This window comes from Monodelphis domestica, chromosome 2, assembly GCF_027887165.1.
Source record: "Monodelphis domestica isolate mMonDom1 chromosome 2, mMonDom1.pri, whole genome shotgun sequence".
In the NCBI taxonomy this organism is placed as follows: Eukaryota; Metazoa; Chordata; class Mammalia; order Didelphimorphia; family Didelphidae; genus Monodelphis; species Monodelphis domestica.
Window position 1 is genome coordinate 535000957 of NC_077228.1, and position 27777 is coordinate 535028733.

The 27777-nt window shown below is 41.0% G+C and overlaps 1 protein-coding gene across 2 annotated transcripts in view; it reads left to right on the forward strand.

Moving 5' to 3' along the window:
• LOC100022490 (zinc finger protein OZF-like) overlaps positions 1 to 26203 on the forward strand; it is a 111921-nt gene extending 85718 nt beyond the window's left edge. Inside the window, exons 9-12 of one of the 2 annotated variants that reach the window (XM_056814457.1) lie at positions 5484 to 5560; positions 7561 to 7687; positions 24908 to 25013; positions 25340 to 26203. In XM_056814457.1, coding sequence (XP_056670435.1) covers positions 5484 to 5560; positions 7561 to 7687; positions 24908 to 25013; positions 25340 to 25358 — 329 coding nt within the window. In that variant the 3' untranslated portion in view covers positions 25359 to 26203. The other variant, XM_056814456.1, reaches the window with a different exon arrangement.
• Positions 26204 to 27777: the final 1574 nt, after the last annotated feature.

Consider the following 27777-nt stretch of genomic DNA (forward strand, 5'->3'; position numbering starts at 1 on the left):
GTTCCACCTTTTGCTCTGCTCAGCTCCATCCTGTGCTACTCCATGGGTCAGAGAATGGAGCCCTGACTCTGGAGGTGGAGGCTGTAGATTCACATCCTGGGACTCAGTTTCCTAACCTGTAAAATCAGGGGCTGCCTCTGGACACCTCAGAGGACCCCTTTGCCTCTCAATCTCAGAAACTCTTTATAAAAAATCCTCTTGTGAACCTCAGACAGCCAGGTGGGAAGCTTTGGAATGCTGGGTGGTGCCTCAGTCTCTTTCCCCTTCACCTCCATGCACTGGGCAGGTCTTGCCTCCTGTATCCACCATCGGTCTCATTTCTGTCCCCTCCTTTCCCCACACACCTGACCCCTCACTCCTGTGCTTCAGGACCCTGATGGGCCTCCTTGTCCCAAGACTTTACCACCTCTGAGGCACACAACCAGCCCAGGGCTTTATGGCAGTCTCCCACTCCAGAATGTCCACTGGTGCCCTGCTCCCTCCAGGAACCAAAAATCCTCTCCAGGTACAGAATGCCCAGATTTTGCCCTTCAGCTGCTGCAGTCTCTGTGCATTTCCTCTGGCTGTGCCCCATGCCTGGCATGCCCTCTCTGCCCGCCTGCCTCCTGGATCCTTAGAGTCTTTCAACGCCCAGCAGAAGTATTCCCTCCCTACTGTTGCCTTAAATCTCTTTGGCACAGACCTGTGGCACATCTTGTCTCCCTCCTGGCCCCTTAGCTCCTTCCTAGTCTTTTGTCTTTGCTCTGCTGTGCCCAGCATGGGGTCTGGCATGACCAAGAAATGCTTTTTGGTTCATGGATTAATTGGTTGGTGGTTTTCATATGAGATACTCCATATTACATGCTGGAGAGTACATTGGGGTGCTGTTTGTGCACACGTGTGTAATGGTGAAGTCTCAGGTACGTGACCGGATGATCTAGAAGGCCTCTTGTGTAGAAGGTGTTTTCTTGGCCTCTGCTTCTCACCTATTTTCCAACCACCTTTTCTGGGAGGACCTAATGCCCCAAGAAGAATGTGGGCATCCCCTGACTTTTCACATCCTGCTGGCCCATCTGCCCAGCAGTAATAATTTATGTGTCCTGGGGTTGTTTCTCCTTGGAGAGCCCAGGCCTTGTTGGGGTCTGATGAGAGCTGCCCCTGCCTCTCCTGTTGGGCTACCGTTATAAGGAAACTTCAGATACACTGGTTTCTCCTTTGTCTCCTCTACTTTGTGTGCCAAGGCAGGTGCCATGAAAAAAAAAACCCACATGCCCCACCTTCTTGAAATTGCTTTTGGTCCCAAAATATCCTATCTGTCACAACAGTCATCAAGTCAGAGCCCCAGGCATAATCAATCAATTCATTAGGGAATCTGGTGGTCATTAAACAACTGTGTCCAAGACCTGGCTCACAGTCCGGGACCCGCTCCTCAGGGTCTCAGAGGGTTTGTAAATCTTGGAAGGCTATCAAAAATAGAATGGGGTGCTACAGTTCCATGACTGGTCTCTGCAGAATTGGGGGAGCTCCTGTGATAGACTAAGGGACTCGAACATCATCCAGAGCCATTTTAAGTCCACTGGTCTTTTCACAGGTCATCAATCATATCCTGTCCTGAGACCTTCCCCAGGTCAGGAGACCCTGTCAGCAAGGTCTTAAGTCGTCGGCCATCCATCTGGCCATCTTAGCATGGCTTTGGTCAACAATATCATTGGATCCAAGAACTCAATGATGGCGGCTCTTAGGATCATGTAGTTTTAAATTCAAGGGTCACTTGGGAATGGTGCTAATGATTCAGGGGTGTGAGAACTGTTGCTAAGGCACAGGAAATCATTTCTTTTTTTGAAATTTTAAATATTTTTTTCTGCTTCTATGAACCATTATCTCCATGTCCCCTCTTCCTTCCCCCCTCCCAGAGCCAATAAGCAAACTGGATTGTACAAATGTTATCACTTGATACCTATTTCTATATTATTCATTTTTGCTATAGAGTGATTTTTTAAAAGCCTAAACCCCAAACGCTGTATCCATATATCCATGTGATAAGTGATGTTATCCGTTTTGCTTTTGCATTTCTACTCTCACAGTTCTTTCTGACAATGTGGATAGCATTCTTTCCCAGAAGTCCTTCCCAGAAGGGCCTGGCTTGTTGTACTGCTACTAGTAGCAAAGTCCATTATATTGGATAGTTCCAGGATATTTTACTTTCTGTGTACTATGTTCTCACAGGAGCTAATTTTGAACATCACAGACTTGTGTGAACTTTAGATTACTCCACCCTACTTAGTCTCACAAAATGAGGAATGTCTACACCCATACTTAAGGATTAAGTATCTAAGAAGATGGCCTTTGCTAGACATGTGCTAGCAAATGACAATTCAGAAACTGCTGAAGGACTCTTGGGCTGTCCTAAATCAAGCTTAAGCTACCATTGGTACAAATGAGACCAAGGAAAGTGATTTTAAACTGTTTGTATATTTGGCATCACTTCCTCTCTCCAGACTCTTTTGCAGCAGAGAGGTGGCTGGTGGCACCTTGCTGAGCAGCTTGGCATCTTGGAGTGGTGGCAGCTATTGTCCGGCTTATTGGCGAGTTTTCCTTGATACCATACTGGAGGAAACCTAGTAACCTAGTTCAAGTGAGGCTCTTCTCTGAGCTCTGTTGGAGTTTAGGCTGATTGCTTTCTCCTTTACCTTCCAAACATTGTCCTTTTAGAGAAAACCTTTAATCTTCAAAGTCCTTGTGGTGGAGGAATTTGAACTCCCCCTGGCACAGGCCAGGCAGGAGAAATCCTATAATCTTTTTCTCTCTCTTCTGCTTAATTTCTTCCCTCTATATTGATGAAATCACAATAAATTTCCAAACTCACTTGGGTATTTTATTTGGGATATTCCTTGGCGACCAAATTAATTTACTTTAGGTCACAACCGTAAAATTATCCTTACACTTGGGAATTGGTTTTATGTTAACAGAGCTTTACAAGCTGAGAGAGATCCCAAATACAGAATTAACTACTATAGCATGAATCTCTTTAATAGATCAAATACAATTAATAAGATTTTTGATACCTGAAAAGTACACCCAAGTCCTTTGTTGGTTCATTACTACTAACTTCCATAACTCTTATTCCTATAGTATTACCTAAGAAAAGGACCTCAAATTTCCTCCTATTCAGCTTAACTCACTAATTGTAATCACTGATTCCCATTAAATTGCACCGAAATGTATAATCACTGATTAAATTGAGTAAGGGTATCAAAATTGTCTTGACATTGCTAATCCTTGCCTTAAAGTCACAAATCATTGTTTCCTTCCCAGTGTGAGATGTGAGTTTGTTTCTTCAATGAATGAAATTCCTGACCTGCTTAGTTGCATGTCCAACTTCTGATTTCCAATACTGTGATTGTGATTTCATGGCACTCCTGCTATCTCCATCCTTTCTCTGGCCTCAGTGGCTCCTAGCAGAGTCCTCAGGAGCCCAGGCCTCAGAGAGAGGGTCAGTTCCCAGCTGGGAATATGAATCTGGTCCCTAGATCCCAAAGTAATATTGTTGTCTCTTTATAGGCCTCTGCTTTAGTGGAACTAGAAGGTGGTTTTGGATTTCCCCTCTAGGAAGGGAGTCCAACCCAGGAGAGTATCCCTACTCTGCAACGTTTCATCCAGCTCCAGGGGAGTAGTGAAGCCAGTCCTTCTCCCAGCTGGGCAGAAAGGACGTGAGTGAAGTCACAGCAAGGAGAAAACAAAAAGGATGGGCAAGAATGGGAGATGTGGCCCTGACACACCGGGAGAAGGTTTAGAATTCCAGGAGCATCAGTGCGGGAATGGAATCTTCCCAGTGTGAGAAATTTTATCCCTTACCTTTGGGGAGTGTAATGGCCAGAAAATAAAGGCTAAAAAGAAAAGGTTTAAAAAATTTTTTTAAATCAATTCACAATGAATTTTAGCAATTCATTCATAAAATAGAGGGAAAGTGAAGGTAGAGAAATGAAAAAGAGGGTAGAGTAAGAAATTAAATTAATGAGATTTACTATTGCTTAAGCCCTGACTTTACTGTGGCAAAACTCCAGAAGCCCCAACTGGAGGGCCTGAGGGCCAATTAACATAGGTTTTAGCCCAGAGACCTCCTCCCAGGTTAAGGGCCCCTCCAGAGGCTAGTACCTCCCTCCAGGAAAGCCAGGGAGTAGAGCCAGCCTTTTTCACTCACCCACACATAGACCTAATTGAAAATGGGGGCATTCCAAGGTCCTTAGCTGGAGCAGGTGCCAGTAAAGGTGAAAGAAAGGGTTACTAGATTATAAACCTTAAAATTTCTTAGACTTATAAATGTTGGAAATTTCACCATTGGGAAATTTCATAGGGAACTCTATTGGAATGTGAACCCCATTGGCATGGGAGGTTCCTCCTCCTCCCTTCTTAAGATTACTTTAGGACAGAAACCTTTTGCTGAACAATGGAAAGGGCTTTGACCTATGCTTAAGCATAGAACAGGAATTTCTTCGAGTCATGATTGATTTTAGAATTGATACAATGGAGATACTTGGAATGACAGAACCAGGTCTTGGAAATTGCAATCTCCACCCTACTCAGTCCTAACAGGATTTAGGAAGGGCTACAGCATAGATTAAAATTTAATTATTCCAATCTCTACCCTACTCAGGGTAACAGGATTTAGGAAGGGCTGTAGCAAAGGATCAAGATTTAATTATTTGAGAATATAACCTTCAACAGACATGTGCAAAGCCACAGACCTCTGGGCGGTCCTGGGTTAAGCTAGAGCCACCATTGGCACAGGGAGACATGGACAGTGATTGGTAGATGTGAGAACTGAGGGGAGGGAACTTGGATGGTTTCCTTAAAGATAGAGGGGTCTGAGGACTGAGGGGTGGTTGGAGAGTTTTGGCTCTGAATGGTTGGAGAGGTGTTCTGAGAAGCTTGCTCTGAAGGAAGCTGGAGGTGGGGGGACCTGAGACTGTTTCTCCATTTTGGTCACGTGAGTAATAGGGACTGATCTCCTTTCTTTGCCCCAGCTAAGGCCTTGGGCCTTTTGGCCCAGCCTAAACAAAAGGGGTATTTAAGCCCTATTCCCTTCTCTCCCCTTTCTCTCTCCCTCTCTCCCTCTCTCTCTAATTCCTTTCTTCCTCCTGTTTGTAATTAAACTCTATAAAAGGTTGACGGCTGACTTGAGTTTTCATTTAGGAATTACATAGCTGAATTCCTTGGCGACCTTAAATTAATATATATCAGTTTTTTAAAGTGATTTTCTTGTCACAAGGGGCAGTGGTGAGGGCCAATGAACCCTAGACAAAATTCATAGTCATAGCTTTCTCCAGCAGGAATTGTGAGATCAGCCTGGGTTAGAGGATTTGGTAGAGGAGTGATCTGTCCAGGAGCATTGACAATGCAGATGGGCTTGGGGCCTGAGGGTGCTAGTGAGGTATTTGTCTAGGTGCCACAAAGCAAGATTGGCCTAGCCTAGGACATCTCCTTATCTAGCTCTGTTTCTGCAGATATGGCTCTTCCCCAAGTCAGCAACATAGAGGAGAAGGAAGGAGGGACTTCTGGAGTCCTGGCTTCCAAGTTTCAGGTAAGTTCCTTTTACTCTCTTTCTCCTTTGTTCTGTCTCCTTCCTTTGCCTCTCTTTCCTAACATTTCTTTCCTGTCTTCACTCAAATTGTGCTCACTCAAATTCATTTTGGGACCCAAGCCTCAGTAGATTGAGTAGCACAGTGAATGGAGAAGCAGGCCTAGAGGTGGGAGGTCTTAGGTTCAAATGTCGCCTCAGACACTTCCCAGCCGTGTTACCCTGGGCAAGTCACTTAATCCCCAATGCCTCGCCGGTACCACTCTTCTGCCTTGGAACTAATACACAGTATTGATTCCAAGATGGAAGGTAAGTGTTTAAATTAAAAACAAAAACAAAAACAAAAAAAAAACAGAATGGATTTGTGGGAAATTTTTAAAAATTCCCAGAAAAAAGTGAAGAAGTATCAATACCAGGATTTGTCAGACAGCTGTGAAAGTGGCATGTTGAACTTATATAGTTTTTAAAAAGGCAACATAATAGAAACTGCCTTTTCATATAGAGAGAACTCATCATTCCATTTGATAAATGTTAAATGAAGAATTATTAAACAATCTTTTAAAATGAAATGGACATGAGGGGGCAGCTGGGTGTCTTAGTGGACTGAGAGTAAGACCTAGATACGGGAGGTCCTAGGTTCAAATCTGTCCTTAGACATTTCCCAGCTGTGTGACCCTGGGCAAGTTACTTAACCCCCATTGCCTAGCCCTTTCCTCTCTTCTGCCTTGGAGACTCCAAGACAGAAGGTAAGGGTTTAAAAGAAAAAATGAAATGGAGATGAGAACAAGGAGAAAGAAAATGCTGGAGAAACAGCAATTATCCCTTGATGCTGAATGGAGTTGCCATGATGAAATTTCATGCTTAGTTCTCAGATTCCCATTTGAGACGTAGGGTCTGAGATAATCCCCCTGGAATGGAGAAACAGAGACAATGCAAGTAATCACCTTTAAGAAATGTAATACGTTAGGGCTGCCCCAAAGAAGGAGCCGCACTGGCTTGGCTAGGGGAACACTTTTTATAGTATAGGGGGCTAACATGAAATGTTGAACAATAGGATGTCGAGATTTGGCAGTTGCATCTAGCTGAGGGGTTGACAATACAGGGACTCTCTGCTTAGCTGCTGGAGCAGTTATGCTGACTTGGGCAAGAGTTTACCCCTGGCCCCCAGAGGGAGCTTATTCTGACCTCCTTTATTCCCTACTTCTACTGCACATGAGGAATCTTCCTCAAGGAACTGTATCTTCATAAGGGGATTCAGTGGGAGTCAGAGTTTGATATTGCTGGTGAAGTACCATAGATGGACAGTAGTATTATGGTCAGAAAAGGTGCATTCCTAGGTGAGCCCAGAATATGCCTCTGTAACCATCCCAGGACATTCTCTGTCCTTTGTGTACTTTGTCACCATTAAATCCCAGAAGCCTTCTTTTTCCTTAAAAGACAAGTCTCACTCATTTCAACTCAGAGAAATTCTGCTCACCAGTAATCCAGAAACAAATTTCCATACCCTCAAACAATCTTTTCTCATCATTTGCCCTCTGTAAGGATTCCTTAAGTCCTATGATTCTACATTATAGCAGTTATTCTTACATATTTTGACAATAATTAATTTATCACAATGTAGTCACAAAACCTGAAGAGAATGTTGAATTCATTAGCTCTATAGTAAATACAAAACATGCCTAGATCATATCTTGGTCTTAGGTTTCAGCACTTAAACCCACTTTTCCTTTAAACCTCTTATGATGGAAGGATAGATGAGGATGGAACACAGTCTTCTTGAGGATATATTGCTAAAAATCCTGTCTTACAAAATTGATCTTTGGCTTTTCTATACAGACTGAAATGACATGATATTTTTGGGGTTCCTTGTTGGGAAAAAACTCAGGAAGCTTCTACACTGGCTCCTGAGTTCAGTATCAAGTGAGGCAGAGAGCAGGTGGATAATGAAGAAATATTCTTAGAGGACTTGTCCTGATTAAGTAGGAATGTGTTGTTCCATTCAGGAGACTTTGACTTTCAAGGATGTGGCTGTGGAATTCACCTGGGAAGAGTGGAGACACCTGGATCCTGCCCAGAGGGCCCTGCACAGGAATGTGATGTTGGAGAACTATGAGAACCTGGTCTCCATAGGTAAGCAGAAACAGCCCATGTGAATCAGTGTCAGTATGTTGGAATTTTTGCAAGCTCATTTGCTGTAGGCTAAGAAAGGTATACATAAATGTTGTCTTATTAGATAAGAACACTTAAGGCCACACATCCTATGGGGACAATCCTGTAATAATTAAAATTAAATGATGAGACTGCTATTAGATTTTTAATTGCATTAAATCACAGTAGTAGTAGTAGTAGTAGTAGTAGTAGTAGTAGTAGTAGTAGTAGTAGTAGTAGTAGTAGTCGTAGTATTAAAGAGAGGGAAAGGTAGGAAAGAGGTAGAAAGTTACTTAGCTTTCTACCCTGTTTGGTGACCATGATGTGTTGAAGCTAAGCAATGACAAGATTTCCTCCAGGTTCCAAGCTCCAGCCAGAAGACTCCAAAGACCTCTTGGTCTTCCATTTATAAGCTTTCTTCATTCACTAGCTCTCACACATCACATCTCAGGAACAAACCATAATTTCTTATTTGCTGGGGTCACCTAGGGGGGCAATGCCTATGCAATAAATTACCTATCTTGTTGGTTCTTTAACTTCCTTTCTCTGAGGTCTTGTGTATACCTGAATTACTCAGTGGTGTTCGACCTTGAGATCACTGACTTATGCCATTTAAATAAAAGACAACATAATGGAGAGAGAAATTCTTTTCCAACAATCCCAAATCTTTTATGGCCAGTAGGTAAAATGTTTCTGAGCAAGAGGTTGTTGCTTTGTATGAATTGAGCTCCTCTGGCTCCTTTCCTCTGATGTGCTTACTCTTCTCTGGAACCTCTGGTTACTGAGAAGGAGTCATCTTCTTGGTAAGAAGAGTATCAGGATAGAGGAGTGTCACTGAGTAGAGAGGCACTTAGAGAAGAGAAAGGGCAGGAAGAGAGGGTGATGGGCAGATTGATTTCAAAGGCTAAAGGAGATGTTTTTAAAAAGCCATTGGCCATTGAGTCATCATTATTGAGTTTAGAGAGAGCACTTCTCATTGAATGATGAGTTTGGAATCCAGCCTGTAGTGGGTTAAGGAGAGAGTGAGAGGGAAGGAGTTGGAGGCATGTGTTCTGGGTGGGCTCCTCAGGGAGGTAAGCCACAGAAGAGGAGAGGGAGGAGACAGCAGGCAGCAGCGACTGGTGGGTCTTCACAAATAGGGGAGATGTGGCAATGTAGGCAGTGGAGAAGCAGAGAGGGAATGAGTGAAGTGGACATTCTGCAGCAGAACTGAGGACGTAATGGAATCTCTTGTGCACATAGAGCAGTCAGCCTTGTTCAGGAAAACGGCCCCCTCATTATATGATTTGATTTATCTAAATTTAATAATGGTTGGTTTAAGTCTCCCACTAGTATGGTTTTATTGTCTATTTCTTCCTTCAATTCTCCTAGTTTCTCCATTAGAAATTTGGGTGCTATATTATTTGGTGCATACATGTTGATTAATGATATTTCCTCGTTATCTAGAGTCCCTTTTAACAAAATATAATTACCTTCCCTATCCCTTTTGATCAGGTCTATTTTTGCATTGGCTTTATCAGATATCATGATTACCACTCCTGCCTTCTTTCTATCAGTTGAGGCCCAGAAGGTCTTACTCCATCCTTTAATTCTGACCTTGTGGGTGTCAACCCGCCTCATGTGTGTTTCTTGAAGACAACATATTGTAGGGTTTTGGATTCTAATCCATTCTGCTATTCGTCTACGTTTTATGGGTGAGTTCATCCCATTCACGTTCAAAGTTATGATTGTCATTTGTGGACTCCCTGGCATTTTGATTGCCTTCCCTAATTCTAACCTTTTCTTCTTCGGCTCTACCTTTTAGTCCAGTGATTTACTTTGAATCAGTCCCCCTTGTCCCCTCCCTTGATGTTTCTCTTTTTAGTCCCTCCCTTTTTCTTCCCTCCCCCTCCCCCCTCTCTTTCCCTCCCTTTTTGATCTCCCTCTCCCCCTCCCCCCCTTGGTTTTCCCTTCTCCTTACCCTTGTTGGGTAAGATAGAATTTAAGATCCCAATGGATCTGGATGTTTTTCCCTCTCAGAGTTGATTTCCCTGAGATTGAGGTTTGAGTAAACCCCCCCCCCCCTCTCTTCCTCTCCTTCTTATAAGAGTTTTCTTCCCCTCCCCTTCCCATGTGAATCTTTGTGTGAGAACCATTATTCTATTTGGTCTTTCTTTACCCCCTATTTATACATTACATTTTCCCCACATGTTAGTATACATGGATTGATATAAATGTAGTCCTTATAGAAGAGAGTTTGAGTAAAAGAAGAAGATAACATTTTCCCCCTTTCCTTAATATTTACCTTTTCAGGTATTCCTTGCTCTTTGATTTTCGGTATCAAACTTTCCACAGAGCTCTGGTCTTTTCTTTGCAAAGAGTTGGAAGTCTTCTATTTTGTTGAATGCCCATACTTTCCCTTGGAAGTATATAGTCAGTTTTGCTGGGTAGCTGATTCTTGGTTGGAGACCCAGCTCTCTTGCCTTTCTGAAGATCATGTTCCATGCCTTACGATCATTCAGAGTAGAACTTGCAAGGTCTTGTGTGACCCTGATTGACATTCCTTTGTATCTAAATTGTCTTTTTCTGGCTTCCTGTAGGATTTTTTCTTTTGTTTGATAGCTTTGGAATTTGGCAATTACATTCCTGGGAGTTGTCTTTTGGGGGTTTAGTGTAGAAGGTGTTCTGTGAGCTCTGTCAGTGGCTGTATTGCCTCCTTGTTCTAGAATCTCTGGGCAATTTTCTTTGATTATATCTTGTATCACCATGTCCAGTTTGGTGTTTATTTCTGGCTTTTCTGGGAGTCCAATTATTCTTAAATTTTCTCTTCTCCCTCTATTTTCCAGATCTATCACCTTGTCGGTGAGATATTTTATGTTCTCTTCTAATTTCTTGGTGTTTTGGCTTTGCTTTATTAGTTCTTGCTTTAAAGCCTGGTTTTCTTTTACAGTTTGGTCAAACTGGTTTTGTAGATGCGTGAATTTCTTTTGCATTATTTCCCACTTTTCCTCCCAGAGGGCTTCCATCTTTTTGTTCATTTCTGATTCAAATTCTTCATGGGTTTGTGGAGAGTTTCTATTTCCTTTGGAAGATTTTGGAGAATTTTCTTGTATATCTTCTTCTATCTGCTCTGTATTTTGTATTTTGGCTCCATAGAATGTGTCCAAAGTCGCCCCTTTCTTCTATTTTTCTTGGTATTTTGGGGCTTCTGTGCTTCTGTGGAGTTTGTCATCTCTGAATGTGGAGGATTAGCTTTTCTTATCTCTGTCTGGTGTTCAGAGTCTTTAGTCCTGGGCAGATGTTGGTTCTATGAGCTTTCCCTGGGTTAAACTGAATATGCCTCACTGGAACTGGAACGGAAGGGTTGGACCACGAGGCCACACTCTCCCCCCGGCTCGCTTTCCGGAAGTTGCCTTCAGAATAGCTGGCCGTGAGGCTGTTTCGTCGGCCTGCGGGGGGATGGGCTGCAGCTTCCCCAAGCTCCAAGGGCAAGGACTTTCACTGAGACTTGGATAGCAGGATCCAGCCTGTGGGGCTGTCTTGCCCGCCCTGAGGGTTGCTGTTGTTTCCACCAGCTCTCTGCAGCGGAAGCCCCACGCAGTAACTTTCACCCGGACTCGGGTAGAAGGCCCTGAGGGTTGTTGTTCCGAGGACCCTGCTCTCTGAGCCGGGCCGGGCTGCGGCTTCCGGGAGCCTTGGACTCTGCGCTCCTACCCCTGAGGTCCGAGTGATCTCGGGTTCTGGCTTTTGAGGGGAGCCGTACCTTTTGAACCGGGTCCAGGTCCAGGAGGAGGGTTCCCAGGGTCTGTGCTGTTGATCGTTTTGAATTTCGGCGCCTTAGGAGCTTATAGTTTGAGATCGGTCGGGAAGGGTTTTCCGGAGATCTGAACTTTAGCTTTCTCTAAGCCGCCATCTTAACCGGAAGTCCCCCCCTCATTATATGAGACAGAGGTGAAGGGAGAGATGTTTTTAGAAGACATCGGAGTGATTCGTGAGGAGAAGAGGGGGAGCTCTGGGGGACCAGCCTAGTTTGTTTATCGACGTTCTGAGCTCAGGCAGAAAAGAATTTGTATAATCTCCTGTGGTGAGTGGGATAGTGATTCACTGTGGGGGGTATTAGAGGCTGGGGGTGGGGGCGATAGCTGGGTGGCTTAATAGATTGAGAGCCTAGATTTCGAGAAAGGAGGTCTTAAGTTCAAATCTGGCTTTAGATACTTCCTGGCTTGGTGACCCTGTACAAGTCACTTAACCCTCATTCCCTAGACCGTATGGCTCTTTTGCCTTGGAACCAATACACAGTATTGAATGTAAGACAAGGTAAGGGTTTTAAAAAAAAAGAGGCTTGCCTGAGTATCCCCAAGGCCCAGTATACTCTGGATGTAACGTCAATTTATGGTGGATCCAGTCAGCACAGTCTTATGATTTTTCTTCAGCTTTATTCAGCTGTAGGGTAGTAGGAGTGAGGGCACTGGAGGGGAGAGTAACCAAGGCTGAGGCTTGGCAGCATGAGATCAGCTCCAGCATAAGGAGCCAATGGGCAGGAGAGAAGAGGATGATGAAAAGTCAGACTGTTCCCTGGGAACAACATGTGGAAGTTTAGAAGGTGAGTTATTGTAGGGGGAGGATGGCCTAGGAGGGAACTGAGTTATGGGGGAATGGAGGTCATGGCAAGGACAGATGTAGATCCCAGTGGGAAAAGGGGATGTCAGGGTTCCCGAGGAGGGAAGTGGTGCATTTGTGGATGACAGCAAGGTCAAGGGTCTGACTTTGTTTGTGTGTTCTTGGGTGGTCAGGAGAGAAAGACTGAGCCAGTCAGGCACTGAACTCATTGAGGAAGGAGAGGAAGGGCCCTGAGGTCAATAGAGAAAGAGCTGCCAAACCTTAGCCTGGATGGTAGTTTTGTATTGAATGAACTTCAGAGGAGGAGAGATTAGCAAGTGATGGTGGCAGAGGGAGAGGTTTGAGTGGCACTTGGAAATGGGGAGTAATCTGCCTCCTCCACGTTGACCAGTCAGGGCCTGAGTGAAAGTGCAGCCAGGATTTCCTCTTTTTCCTCTTTTTTTATTTATCTTTTGATTTGATTTACCTAAATTTGATAGTCGTTGGTACAGATCTCCCACTAGTATACTTTTATTATCTATTTCCTCCTTAAATTCTCCTAGTTTCTGCATTAGAAATTTGGGTGCTATACCATTTGGTGCATACATGTTGATTAGTGATATATCCTCGTTGTCTATATTCCATTTTTTCAGGAAGTATTTACCTTCCCTATCCCTTTTAATCAGGTCTACTTTTGCTTTGGCTTTGTCAGATATCATGATCGCAACTCCTGCCTCCTTTCTGTCAGTTGAGGTTATGAATCTTAAAATTTCTCAGACTTGTGAATCTTAAAAATTCCCAGACTCTACCTTAGAACATTTGGTTAGGACCATTTCCCATTTTAAAACAATGAAGCGACTTTGGTCAGGAATGTAGGTGAGAACTCTAACATTACTCCACCCATACTTAGGCATACTTTAGGGGAAGATAAAGATGTAAACTCCTGAGCAATGAAAATTCCCCAACCTATATTTTAAATTAAGTAAGAACCCTTAATCTAGGTCTATTTTTAGATCTAATACAAAGGGGTGCTAAGTACCTATGAAGATCAAATTAATCAAGGCAACTTGCAAAGGACAAGATTAGTCTACTCAGGTATGAATTTCTCAAAAGTTTTAGTCCACTCAGGTGTGAATTAAGAATGGTCAGTCTTTTGGAAAACCTCTACTGTGATTGGTAGATGTAGAAATTTCGGGGAGGTGACATAGGAGAAAATTTTCTTTAAAAGGAAGGAGCAGGAGGGCTCTGGAGTTGAGTTCAGCTTTGGTAGCTGAGTTGGAGCTGGGACTAGTTGGAGTAGCTGGGTCTCTCTGAACACTAGGTTTTTGCTTGGAATTATCTTGTGGTGAGTGATAAATGACTGACTAGTCTCTCTTAAGGCTCAGGACTAGGCCATGTTAGCTTAGGCTGTTCATACTATATTTCTCTTATTCTCTCTCCTTTTTCTTAATTCCTTTATTTTTATCAATTAAAATCCATAAAACCCAGCTGACTTGGGTATTTCATATTTTGGTAATTTTCCCCATGGTGACCACTTTATTTTTTAATATAAAACCAAGACACTAAAATTTATCTTTACAGTTTTGGCAATTCACAGTCTTGAAACCATATGTTCATGTTCACAGTTTAAGAAAACCACTCTTTTGTCTGTAACATGGCCCAGTAGGTCTTACTCCAACCTTTAATTTTCACCTACCCGTTTCATGTGTGTTTCCTGTAGACAACATATGGTAGGGTTTTGTATTCTAATTCTGCTACTTGTCTACGTTTTATGGGTGAGTTCATCCCATTCACATTCAATGTTATAATTGTCATTTCTGAATTCCCCAGCATTTTGATATCCTCCCCTAATTCTGACTTTTCTTCTTTTGCTATTACCTTTTAAACCAGTGGTTTACTTTAAATCAGTCCCCCTAGTCCCCTCCCTTGTTGTGCTTCCCCTTCTAGCCCATCCCTTTTTGTTCCCTTCCCCTTCCCCCTCTCCTTCCCTCCCTTTTTGTGTTCCCTCCCCCCCAAGTCCCCTTAGTTTTTCCTTCTCCCTTACCCGGTTGGATAAGATAGAATTGAAGATGCCAATGGATCTAGATGCTCTTCCCTCTCAGAGTTGATTTCAGTGAGAGTAAGGTTCAAGTAATACCAATTAGCTCTCTCTTCCTCTCCTTCTTATAAGAGAATTCTTCCCCTCCCCTTACCGTGTGTATCTTTGTGTGACAAAGGTTGTTCTGTTTAATTTATTTCTATATCTTCAAGTGTATCGTAATACCATCATTTATTCCCCCCTCCCTTTTTCTTTCTTGTTTTTCCCCCCTCCAAATCAATTGGAAAAACATTAACTGCTCATGGGTAAGGTGAGCCAATATAATATAAAATGACCATCCTACCCAAACTTATCTATCTATTTAGTTCCATACTCATTGAACTTCCAAAAAATTTTTTTACTGATTTAGAAAAAACCATAACGAAGTTCATTTGGAAGAACAAAGAATCAACGATATCCTGGGAAATGATGAAAAAAAAATACAAAGGAAGGTGGCCTTGCAATCCCAGATCTCAAACTGTATTATAAAGTAGTAGTCATGAAAACAATTTGGTACTGGCTAAGAGACAGAAAGGAGGATCAATGGAATAGACTTGGAGTAAGTGACCTCAGCAAGACAGTCTATGACAACCCAAAGACCCCAGCTTCTGGGACAAAAACCCACTATTTGATGAAAACTGGAAGACAATATGGGAGAGAGTAGGTTTGAATCAACACCTCACACTCTACACCAAGAAAAACTCAGAATGGGAGAATGACTTGAACATAAAGAAGGAAAGTATAAGTAAATTAGATGAACACAGAATAATATACATGTCAGCCCTTTGGGAAGGGAAAGACCTTAAAAGTAAGCAAGATATAGAATGAGTCACAAAATATGAAATAAATAATTTTGATTACATCAAATTAAAGTTTTTGTACCAAAAAAAAACAATGAAACCAAAATTAGGAGGGAAGCAACAAATTGGGAAAGAATCTTCATAACAACAACCTCAGACAATGGTTTAATTACTCAAATTTACAAAGGGCTAAATCAGTTGTACAAAAAATCAAGCCATTCTCCAATTGATAAATGGGCAAGATAAACGAATAGGCAGTTTTCAGCCAAAGAAATCAAAACTATTAATAAGCACGTGAAAAAGTGTTCTAAATCTCTCATAATCAGAGAGATGCAAATCAAAACAACTTTGAGGTATCACCTCACACCTAATAGATTGGCTAACATGACAGTAAAGGAAAGTAATGAATAATGGAGGGGAGGTGGCAAAGTAGGGACACTAATTCATTGCTGGTGGAGTTGTGAATTGATCCAACCATTCTGGAGGGCAATTTTCCAGCCATAGCACTGCTGAGTTTGTACCCCAAAGAGATAATAAGGAAAAAGCCATGTACAAGAATATTCATACCTGCGCCCTTTGTGGCAGCAAAAAACTGGAAAATGAGGGGATGCCCTTCAATTGGGGAATGGCTGAAAAAATTGTCGTATATGTTTGTGATGGAATACTATTGAGCTCAAAGGAATAATGAACTGGACGAATTCCATAGAGAATGGAAAGACTTCCAGGAATTGATGCAGAGTGAGAGGGGCAGAGCCAGGAGAACATTGTACACAGAGACTGATACACTGTGGTACAATCAAAAGTAACGGACTTCTCCATTAGTCTCATTGCAATGTCCCTGAACAACCTGCAGGGATCAAGGAGAAAAAAACACTACCATCAAGCAGAGGACAAATGGTGGGTGTAAAAACACCAAGGAAAGGCAACATCTTGAGTACAGGGGTGGAGGGGATATGCTGGGGAACGACTCTAACCAAACACCCTCATGCAAAAGACAGCTGTGTGGATCCCAGCCATACCTTTGGGAACTTTTGCTCTACTGATGACCCTGGGGTCGCCTGCTAACTAAAGGAAGATTGCAGGACCCTCCACTGGCCCTGGATGTGGGGCCTCAGCACATTGATCAGACATGGTCGCAGGCTGTGCCGAATAATGGGGGAGCGCACAAGTAAGAGAAATGGTTTTGTCTCACTTGGAAGTAATCCAAGGCTAAGGTTCACATAATCAAGCTGAATCCCTTTCCTTTTCCCGATGGAATCATGAGTATGATTACCACTTCAGTTTAGGAAGATGAGAAATAGAGACTGCTTGGTGTCTCTTGGCATGAGACTTCAGGGGCCTAGAAAGGAGCCTCCATGATCTTTAGTGTTAGGTCTAGTCATTTAAAGGTGATTAGGTACAAGAAAAAGAGAGTCACATACTGAAGCCAGAGCGTGCATTGACTACTAGGAAAGATATCAGAAGGCAGAATGGAGATGGAGATTGGGGCCCGGTGTCAGCCCTGGCCTAGTCTGTTAGTCAGTAAACATTAATGAAGCACCTACTATGATCTAGCCTCTGAGGACACAAAGTGTAACAAAAGACAGTCCCTGTTGTCAGAGCTCAGAGTCTAGTATACAAACATAGTGATAGTTCAAGAAGAAGTAAAAGATCATGAACCTGACTGTTAAATGATCCAGGGAAAAGAGGGTGTTTTATGAATGGAAATCTATTTAGTTAAACAGGGAAATAAGTAAATAGAAGTATGAGAGCAATTACAGTTTAAGAAGGGCAGAATTGGGGAATAGATAGTAAAAATCAAAATCATAATAAAAAAGTAATATCTATCAGTTATATAGCACCTACTGTGTGCAGTGCATTTCATCAATATTAGCTCATTTGGTTCTCATAAGAACCATAAGGGTTAAGTGTAATAATTATTCTCATTTTACAAGTGAAGCAAATGGAATGAGCAGAGGACTTATGACTTGCCTAGGGTCATAGTACTAGCGAATGTCTGGGATTGGTATGCTTCTATCCAGTGTACCAAAAAAGTAAAAATGCTCATATATGAGTGAGGTTAAAAATGAGAGAAGTTTATAAGAGATGTAGAACACTTTTTCATGTGCTTATTAATAGTTTTGATTTCTTTGGCTGAGAACTGCCTGTTCATGTCCCTTGCCCATTTATCAATTGGAGAATGGCTTGATTTTTTGTACAATTGATTTAGCTCTATGTAAATTTGAGTAATTAAACCTTTGTCAGAGGTTTTTATGACGATTGTTTCCCAATTTGTTGCTACCCTTCTGATTTTGGTTACATTGGTTTTGTTTGTACAAAACCTTTTTAATTTGATGTAGTTAAAATTATTTATTTTACATTTTGTGACTCTTTCTAAGTCTTGCTTGGTTTTAAAATCTTTCCCTGCCCAAAGGTCTGATATGTATACTATTCTGTGTTTGCCTAATTTACTTATACTTTCCTTCTTTATGTTCAAGTCATTCACCTATTTTGAATTTATCTTGGTGTAGGGTGTGAGGTGTTGATCCAAACCTAATCTCTCCCACAAATGTCTTCCCGTTTTCCCAGCAATTTTTATCAAATAATGGATTTTTGTCCCAAAAGCTGGGGTCTTTGGGTTTGTCATAAACTGTCATACTGAGATCATTTACGCCAAGTGTATTCCACTGATCCTCCTTTCTGTCTCTTAGCCAGTACCAAATTGTTTTGATGACTGCTGCTTTATAGTATAGTTTGAGATCTGGGACTGCAAGTCCTCCTTCCTTTGCATTTTTTTTCCCATGATTTCCAAGGATATCCTTGATCTTTTGTTCTTCCAAATGAACTTAGTTATGTTTTTTTCTAATTCAGTAAAGAAGTTTTTTGGAAGTTCCATGGGTATGGCACTAAATAGATAGATGATTTTGGGTAGGATGGTCATTTTTATTATATTGGCTAGTCCTACCTATAAGCAGTTAACGTTTTTCCAATTGCTCAAGTCTAGTTTTAGTTGTGTGGAAAGTGTTTTGTAGTTGTGTTCATATAGATCCTGTGTTTGTCTCGGCAGATAGATTCCTAAGTATTTTATTTTGTCTAGGGTAATTTTGAATGGGATTTCTCCTTCTAGTTCTTGCTGCTGAGCTGTGTTGGAAATATATAGAAATGCTGATGACTTATGTGGGTTTATTTTGTAACCTGCAAGTTTCCAAAAGTTGTTGATTATTTCAATTAGCTTTTTGGTTGAATCTCTAGGATTCTCTAAGTAGACCATTATATCATTTGCAAAGAGCGATAACTTGGTCTCCTCCTTGCCTATTTTTATGCCTTCAATTTCTTTTTCTTCCCTAATTGCTACTGCTAGTGTTTCTAGCACAATGTCAAACAGCAGAGGTGATAAGGGGCATCCCCGCCTCACTCCCGATCCCACTGGGAATGCATCCAGCCCATCCCCATTGCAGATGACACCAGCAGATGGTTCTAGATATACACTGTTCATTATTTTCAGGAACGACCCTTCTATTCCCATGCTTTCCAGTGTTTCCAATACGAATGGATGTTGTATTCCATCAAAGGCCCCCTCCAAGTCCATTGAAATAATCATGTGATTCCAGCAGGACTGCTCGTTGACATGGTCAACCGTGTCCTCCCAATATTGAACCAGCCCTGAATCTCTGGCATAAATCCCACTTGATCATGATGGATGACCCCTCCGATCACCTGCTGGAGTCCCCTTGCTAGCATTCTACTTAAGATTTTTGCATCAAAACTATTAATAATCACATGAAAAAGTGCTCTACATCTCTTATAATCAGAGAGATGCAAATCAAAACAACTCTGAGGTATCACCTCACACCTAGCAGATTGGCTAACATAACAGCTATGGAAAGTAGTGAATGCTGGAGGGGATGTGGCAAAGCAGGGACATTAATTCATTGCTGGTGGAGTTGTGAATTGATCCAACCATTCTGGAGGGCAATTTGGAAATATGCCCAAAGGGTGATAAAAGACTGTCTGCCCTTTGATCCAGCCATAACACTACTGGGCTTGTACCCCAAAGAGATAATAAGGAAAAAGACTTGTACAAGAATATTCATAGCTGCACTCTTTATGGTGGCCAAAAATTGGAAAATGAGGGGATGCCCATCAATTGGAGAATGGCTGAACAAATTGTGGTATATGTTGGTGATGGAATACTATTGTGCTAAAAGGAATAATAAAGTGGAGGAATTCCATGGGAACTGGAACAACCTCCAGGAGGTGATGCAGAGCAAAAGGAGCAGAACCAGGAGAACATTATACACAGAGACTGATACATTGTGGTACAATCGAAGGTGATGGACTTCTCAATTAGCAGCAATGCAGTGACCCTGAACAATCTGCAGGGATCTAAACAATGCTATCCACAAGCAGAAAATAAACTGTGGGAGTAAAAATACCGATGAAAAGACTCTGCTTGACTACAGGGTTGGAGGGGACATGACTGAGGAGAGACTCTAAATGAACACTCTAATGAAAATACCAACAACATAGAAATGGGTTTGAATCAAGAACACATGTGATACCCAGTGGAATTGCGCGTCGGCTGTGGCAGAGGTGGTGGGAGGTGGGGAGGGTAGAAAAGAAAATGATCTTTGTTTCCAATGAATAATGTTTGGAAATAACCAAATAAAAATTTTTTAAAAAATGAGAGAAGTTTACAAACTTTCTTGCTGAGGGATGGATATGCCTTTTTTTTGTTTGTTTTTAGCTCCTTAGCCAGTCAGAAAGATGAATGGCAATTTACCGTTTAAAATTCTTCTTACTTTATCCATTGTGCCACTTAACTGCCCAATTGGAATTAGTTGATAAGAGCCATAGCCATTGTTTCAGTACCATGAATGTAGCTGAAGCAAACACTATGGAAGCATTTAGAGTTTGATCAGACATCAACGACTCCAAGATAATTCACCATATCTGGGGGCATTGCAAGTCATCTTGTCTTTTGCAACATGAGCAATATGGAAACCAGTTTTAGATGACTGCACATGTATAATCTATATGAGATTATTTGCCTTCTCAAGGAGCAGTGTGAGAAAGTAGGGAGGGAGAGAATTTGAAATTCACACTTTTTAAAAAATGCTGGGTCACCATAGCCAAGATAGCAGACAGAAATCAGGGATTTACCTCAGGTTTCCCAAATTCTCCTTGATATGACTTTAAAATAACGTCTCAACTTTGTGGAACAGAAGAACTCCAAAAAGGAGGAGGTTAAAGAATTTTTCTGCCTAGAGACTTTAGAAGGTCAGCAGGAAAGGTCACTCCCACCATGGTGGAAGTGGAGCAAAGTCTAGCGCAGGCTAACAGAATAATAGCAAGGCCATGCCTTACTCTGTCAGCAGCAAAGCCATGTGCCCTGACCCATCAGCAGCAGGCCCTTAAGGGAACTGAACTGGCAACTTCTGAAGCTCTTAGTCCACAGACAGTAAGGGGTAGGGGTGGTCAGATAACAGAAAATCAGAGGTCCTTTTTCTAGCATTGTGTGCAGGAGTCTGTTTCATAGCTCATAGGACGATTCTAGTTTCAGGCCTGGTGGCCGTCCCAATGTAAGAAGTACCATTAGCGACAAGCACTAGAAGTAATAGAATTTGCAGCCATGAGGGATTTGGGATCCTGATCACAGTTCCAAAATGTAAAATAAAAGGCTGGTTATTCACAGTCCAGAGTATAAGCCAAGAGAGTAGTGAACACACCTCTTTGTACATCACATCACCTTGGAAGAAGTGAAAATGTATAGAACTACTCCACCCCTTTCCAGAGCCACCTCTGAAAGCACTTACATTTCAAAACTAAACCCCAGGCTTCAAACAATGTCTCCTCTACTCCAGGAGCAGACTTAAAATTTAGCATAAAAGTCAAGAAATAGGCTACGGAAATGAGCAAAAAACTTTAGAAAAGCACTTCACCATAAAATTTACTGTGGTGATAAGAAGATCAAAACAAACTGAAAATGACAAAGTCTCAAAGAAAAATATGAATTGATTTCAGGAACAAAAAAAAGTCCTAGAAGGGCTCAAAAAAGGATTTTAAAAATCAAATAAGAGAAATAGAGAAAAATTGAGAAAATAATTGAGTGATGAATGAAATAAATTTTTAAAGGCGTCCGTAGTTTGGTAAAGGAGGCACTAAAAATACTGAATAAAAAGATGTTAAACAATAGACCAAATGGTGAAAAGGGCACAAAAATCCATTGAAAAAAGGAACTTCTTTAAAATCAAAATTGGCCAAATGGAAAAAAGATATACAAAAATGTACTGAAGAGAACTTCTTAAAATGTAGAGCTAGTCAAATGGAAAGTGGAGCTATAAAAATTAAATGAAGAAAATTCCTTAGGAATTAGAATTGGGCAAGTGTTAGCTAATGTCTCCATGAGATATTAAGAAAAAATTTAAATCAAAAATATATAAATAGGAGAAAAGTGAAATATCTCATTAGAAAAATAAGTGACCTGGAATAGATGCAGGAGATAATTGAATGACTGTACAACCTGATAGCCATGATTAAAAAAAAAAAATCTAAGTTCCAGGGCTCCCAGATTAAGAAGGAAATATAGAAAACAATCCTCTGAATTGAAGCAAAATTCAAATATTGTGTAGCCACAGTCATTATACCACAAGTTTTAGCAGCTTTGATATTAAATGATTGGTGAATTAGGAATATGATATTCCAGAGTGTAAAAGAACTAGGATTACAACCAAGCATCATCGACCCAGTAAAACTGAGTTCAAACATTCATGAGGAAAAAATGGATGTTCAGTGAAATAGAGGTCTTTTCAAGCATTCTTTGTGAAAGGGACAGAGCTGAAAAGAAAATTTGATTTTCAAATATAAGTCTCGAGATGCATAAAAGGAAAAGAAATCTTAGAGCAATCAGTAAATTTAAGCTGCTTACGTTCCTACATGAAAAAATAATATTTGTAATTCCTAGGAACCTGATCATTATTAGGGCAGTTAGAAGGGCATAGGTATAAGTTTACTATGATGAGATGAATGCATAAAAAAATTAAGGGGTGAGAAGGATGCATTGGAAGGAGGAAGGGAGAAGTAGAATGGGGTACTTTATCACAAAAAAAGAGCCAAAGCTTTTGAAGTGGAGGGTTAGATGGAGTTGGGGAGAAGCACTTAAATTTTTTTGAAATTGGCTCAAAGGGCAAACAGTATACACACAACTAAGTATAGAACTACACTTTGCCTTGTAAGAGAATAGGGAAAAGGGATAAGAAAAGAGACTGGGTTAATTGGAAGAGGCAGTCAGAAGCAAAACACTTGAGAATGAATTGAATGAAAGGAGAAAAGCAAGTAAGATAAACAGGGGAAAATAGGATGGAGCAAAATACCCAGTTAACAATCCTAATGTAACAAAAATTTACAGCAAGTTTCTCTAAATATGAAGAATATATGTGTATATTTAGGGAAATGAAAGTTAAAATACCTTAGGTACTTACCTTACACCTATCTGATTGGCTAATTTGAGAGAAAAGAAAAATGACAAATGTGGGAAATTTGAGATGCTTATGTATTGTTGGTGGAACTATGAACTGATTCAAACATTCATGAGAACAATTTAGAAGCTTCCTCTAAAGGTTCTAAAACTGCAAATTCATGACCAGGTCTGTATCCCAAAGATATCTTTTTGGGAAAAAAAGAGAAAAAGGCTTATTTGTACAAAACTTTCTAGCAGTTCATTTTGTGATGGCAAAGAATTGGAAATTGAGGGGATGCCCATCAATTGAGGAATAAATGAAGTTTTGGTATAATGATTATGACAGAATACTGTTGTGCTATGAGAAATGATGAGGATAATTTCAGAAAAAAACTTAAAAAGCCTTTAATGAACTGATTCAAAGTAAAGTGAGCAGAATATGGAGAACATTGAACACAGTAGTTGCAATATTATTCAGTAATCAAGTGTGAATGAATTAACTATTCTTAGCAATACAATGATCCAAGACAATTCTGAAGGACCCTGGATAAAAAATGCTACTCCCAAAGAAAACTGATGGAGTCTGAATGCAGATCAAAGTCTTCCTTGATTAGATTTGCTTTTGTCAGGTCTTGATATGCAGGGGGAAGAAGAATGCCTCAAATTCTCTTCAACTGGAGACTTAAATCATGTTACTTCAAGAAGTATTTCTCAGTTCGCATTTATAAAGCATCTACTGAGGGCCCGGCAGTAGACTAAGTGCTAAGGATTTAAAAAAAAAAAGAATGAAATGATAACTCCCTGGAGGAGCTTGCATTCTAATGGTGTAAGTCAACAAGCATTTATTAAACAGCTGGGACACCAAGAAATACTAGGCTCTGGAGATACCAGGCATTGATTAAAAACAAAAACCAAAAAGAACTTGCAAATAGTAAGTTCCCTGAAATCCCAGCATGCCCACATGTGCATTTCCATTTCTACTATTGAGGTCTTAGGTCTCAGAATGGCTTATTATTATTAAGTCCTGCAGCAGAAGTGAGAGCCAAAATAGGGGGCCTGTTGAGGAGCCTCTAGAAGTTTTACTTCTATAAACTTGAAACACAGGAATGAGAAAATAATGGCTGAGGCACTTACCCTATACAGGTCATAGGCTGCTAAAAGGTCTAGCTCAGAATTTTCCTTATTTCAATCTGTGGAGCTCCTGAAAGGCTTCTGGTGTTAACATGAGTTGAAGGTCCTCAATAAGCAACAAATCTGGACCCAGAGCCATATACAAGTCCAATCTCGAAGCTACACAGGGCTGCGAAATCTTGTGGTATGACGACTGTGGCTACACAATATTTGAATTTTGCTTCAATTCAGAGGATTGTTTGCTATATTTCCTTCTTAATCTGGGAGCCCTGGAACTTAGATTTTTTTTAATCATGGCTATCAGATTGTACAGTCATTCAATTATCTCCTGCATCTATTCCAGGTCACTTATTTTTCTAATGAGATATTTCACTTTTCTCCTATTTATATATTTTTGATTTAAATTTTTTCTTAATATCTCATGGAGGCATTAGCTAACACTTGCCCAATTCTAATTCCTAAGGAATTTTCTTCATTTAATTTTTATAGCTCCACTTTCCATTTGACTAGCTCTACATTTTAAGAAGTTCTCTTCAGTACATTTTTGTATATCTTTTTTCCATTTGGCCAATTTTGATTTTAAAGAAGTTCCTTTTTTCAATGGATTTTTGTGCCCTTTTCACCATTTGGTCTATTGTTTAACATCTTTTTATTCAGTATTTTTAGTGCCTTCTTTACCAAACTACGGACCCCTTTAAAAATTTATTTCAGGACCGTCCTGTGTTAAGCTAGAGCCACCATTGTCACAGGGTAGACACAGGAAGTGAGGTAGAGGAGAGCTCAGGAGTGCTGGAACTGCCTGTGTGGAGGAGAGTGTGTTGGTTGGAGCCTGGTCCTTGGAGTGGAGGCCCTGAGACTGTTTTCTCCATTTTGGTCACGTGAGTGATAGGGACTGATCTCTCTTCTTTGCCTCGGCTATCCAAGGCCTTGAGCCTTTGTCTCAGCTTAAGCAGAGTGGGTATTTAAGCCCTATTCCCTTGTCTCTCTCTCACCTTTCTTCCTCCTGTTTGTAATTAAAAACTCCATAAAAGATTGACTTCTGACTTGAGTTTTCATTTAGGAATTACATAGCTGAATTCCTTGGCGACCTTAAATTAATATATATCAGTCTTGTAAGTGATTTCCATATTACAACAGGACAAGAGAGTTTCCAACAAGGCAATCTGGTTTTCCCACAGGTTCTAGATATGCTTCAAGGAGAAGATGTCCACAAAAGCATGCCAAACCTCAACAGCATCATCGTAGCGTCAGGCTGGCTCCAGAGCTCCCTCCTGAATTTCACAGGTTGGGTTTTCCATATGATATCTCAGAAATGAGGCAAGTCTAAGCAGGGGCTTTCTAAAGGTATCAGAAACAGATGCAAGCTTCAATCTTCCCACAGTGATAATATTTACAAGGTTCTTCTCCAGCAAGAGTTGTTTTCTGGTAATAAGCAAGGGGAATGTTGGCTCCATCTTTTCCCCATCAATTATACTTATTGGGAAGACTACTACAAATGATCTCCTGTAACCTTCTGCTCTAGGCCTTTCCATCTCCTGTCCCTTTGGGATTTGATTGATTGATTTTTTTTCTTCATGTCTGAAAGGAGATAAACAACTTTTTCCTTCCAGATTGAATCCTTTATGGTGACAAACAAACCAAACCAAACCAGAGACAGTGAATGCAATTTCATGGGCACACCTTCAGTGGAGGTAACCTACCCTGGGAGTCAAGTCTTCTGATTCTCTAGGGAAGAGGGAGGCCTGAGACAGCCAATGTTTGATACAATTGCTCAGAGATCTACTTGTGTCAGTCTTCCTATTGACACTACTGGAAGCACTGAGTATGAATAATATAGACTGTATGTGGTTCTACTGTCTCCATCCATTTCTTGCTAGATGGGTACACTGAGCAAAAATTGGACCCCAACCCTATTTGAGTAGCCCTCTACCCCTCCTAAATTCATGATTTTACCCCTAGACTAATTGCTAATCAGTATTATCCAGTTTATAGACATTTCATAAGGGGACAGATTATTTCTTGTGTATTAAAAGACATTATTCTACATTGAATCAGTTAAGGATAATCAACTAATTCCAGTATGTAACACAATTCAGAATAACTAATTGGGCAAGGAAGACCCCCAGACCTCCAGCCTCAACGGTCTGAATACTGTAGGATAGAAATGTTCTAATGGGTTGGAAGATCCCTCCAAAATGTAAAATGTCTCATAGTTAGGAGTCTGTTGCCCAACATTTGGGTGGGATTCTGCCTGCTCTGTACTTACATTTGTAAGCCCATTACTCAGCAATGCTGGTGGAAATCTACTAGCCCTTTATTCTTGTGAACCCTAAAGGGACTGTGGGACCCCCAAGGAGATTCTGTACTATCCCATCTGAACTGTCTGGGACTTAAGGATTATAAAACTTGACTCTGAACATGAAGCCTTCTCAGATAGTGGCCAGATCCCTTTAATAAATTGTAGTTGGCTTAGAGCTCTGCCTCAGTGACTTTATTTATAGTTTAGATCATTTCTGGTGGTTCATTATGGTTACCCCAGATAGGATGATAAGGTGTAGACCTTCCCTAGATGCTATACTCCATTCCTTAAGGTACTCCTCCCTCTTTAAAAAATAGGAAGCTTGTTCCTGGATGAATTTTCACCATTGGCTCACCCACCAACAAAGACATGGGTTGGTGGGACTCTCTACTGTTCCTACCCAAATTCTCCAAGCTTAAGATGTCTCCCCAAGGCTACAGATTGGCGAGTTTACCTGAAATCACTACCCCACAACACCCCACAAATTTAAAGGGATAAAAGAAGGTTGCAATTTTATTGAAAGTGACTATTTGGGTTTATGACTAAATTATGTGAATTAACCAGCACTAATGTAAATTCCTTGAATTATTTGGTGATATTTTCAGCTTTTAAAGCCCAGTTTAATTTTTTTCTCCTTTTATTTTATTGAATAATATTTTATTTGGTCATTTCCAAGCATTATTCATTAGAGACAAAGATCATTTTCTCCCCCCCCCCCCAACTCTCCCATAGCCGACGCGTGATTCCACTGGGTATCACATGTGTTCTTGATTCGATCCCATTGCCATGTTGTTAGTATTTGCATTAAAGTGTTCTGTTCCTCTCACTCTCCATCATTTCCTGGAGGTTGTTCCAGTCTCCATGGAATTCCTCCACTTTATTATTCCTTTTTGCACAATAGTATTCCATCACCAACATATACCACAATTTCTTCAGCTATTCCCCAATTGATGGGCATCCTCTCGTTTTCCAATTTTTGTCCACCACAAAGAGTGCAGCTATGAATATTCTTGTACAAGTCTTTTTCCTTATTATCTCTTTGGGGTATAAGCCCAGTAGTGCTATGGCTGGATCAAAGGGCAGACAGTCTTTTATCACCCTTTGGGCATATTTCCAAATTGCCCTCCAGAATGGTTGGATCAGTTCACAGCTCCACCAGCAGTGCATTAATGTCCCTACTTTGCCACATCCCCTCCAGCATTCATTACTTTCCTTTGCTGTTATGTTAGCCAATCTGCTAGGTGTGAGGTGATACCTCAGAGTTGTTTTGATTTGTATCTCTCAGATTATAAGAGATTTAGAACACTCCTTTATGTGATTATTACTAGTTTTGATGCACAAATCTTAAATAGGATGCTAGCAAGGGGACTCCAGCCGGTGATCGGAGGGGTCATCCATCATGATCAAGTGGGATTTATGCCAGGGATGCAGGGCTAGTTCAGTATTGGGAGGACCGTCCACATGGTTGACCATGTCAACGAGCAGTCCTGCTGGAATCACATGATTATTTCAATGGACTTGGAGGGGGCCTTTGATGGAATACAACATCCATTCGTATTGGAAACACTGGAAAGCACGGGAATAGAAGGGTCGTTTCTAAAAATAATGAACAGTGTATATCTAGAACCATCTGCTGGTGTCATCTGCAATGGGGATGGGCTGGATGCATTCCCAGTGGGATCGGGAGTGAGGCGGGGATGCCCCTTATCACCTCTGCTGTTTGACATTGTGCTAGAAACACTAGCAGTA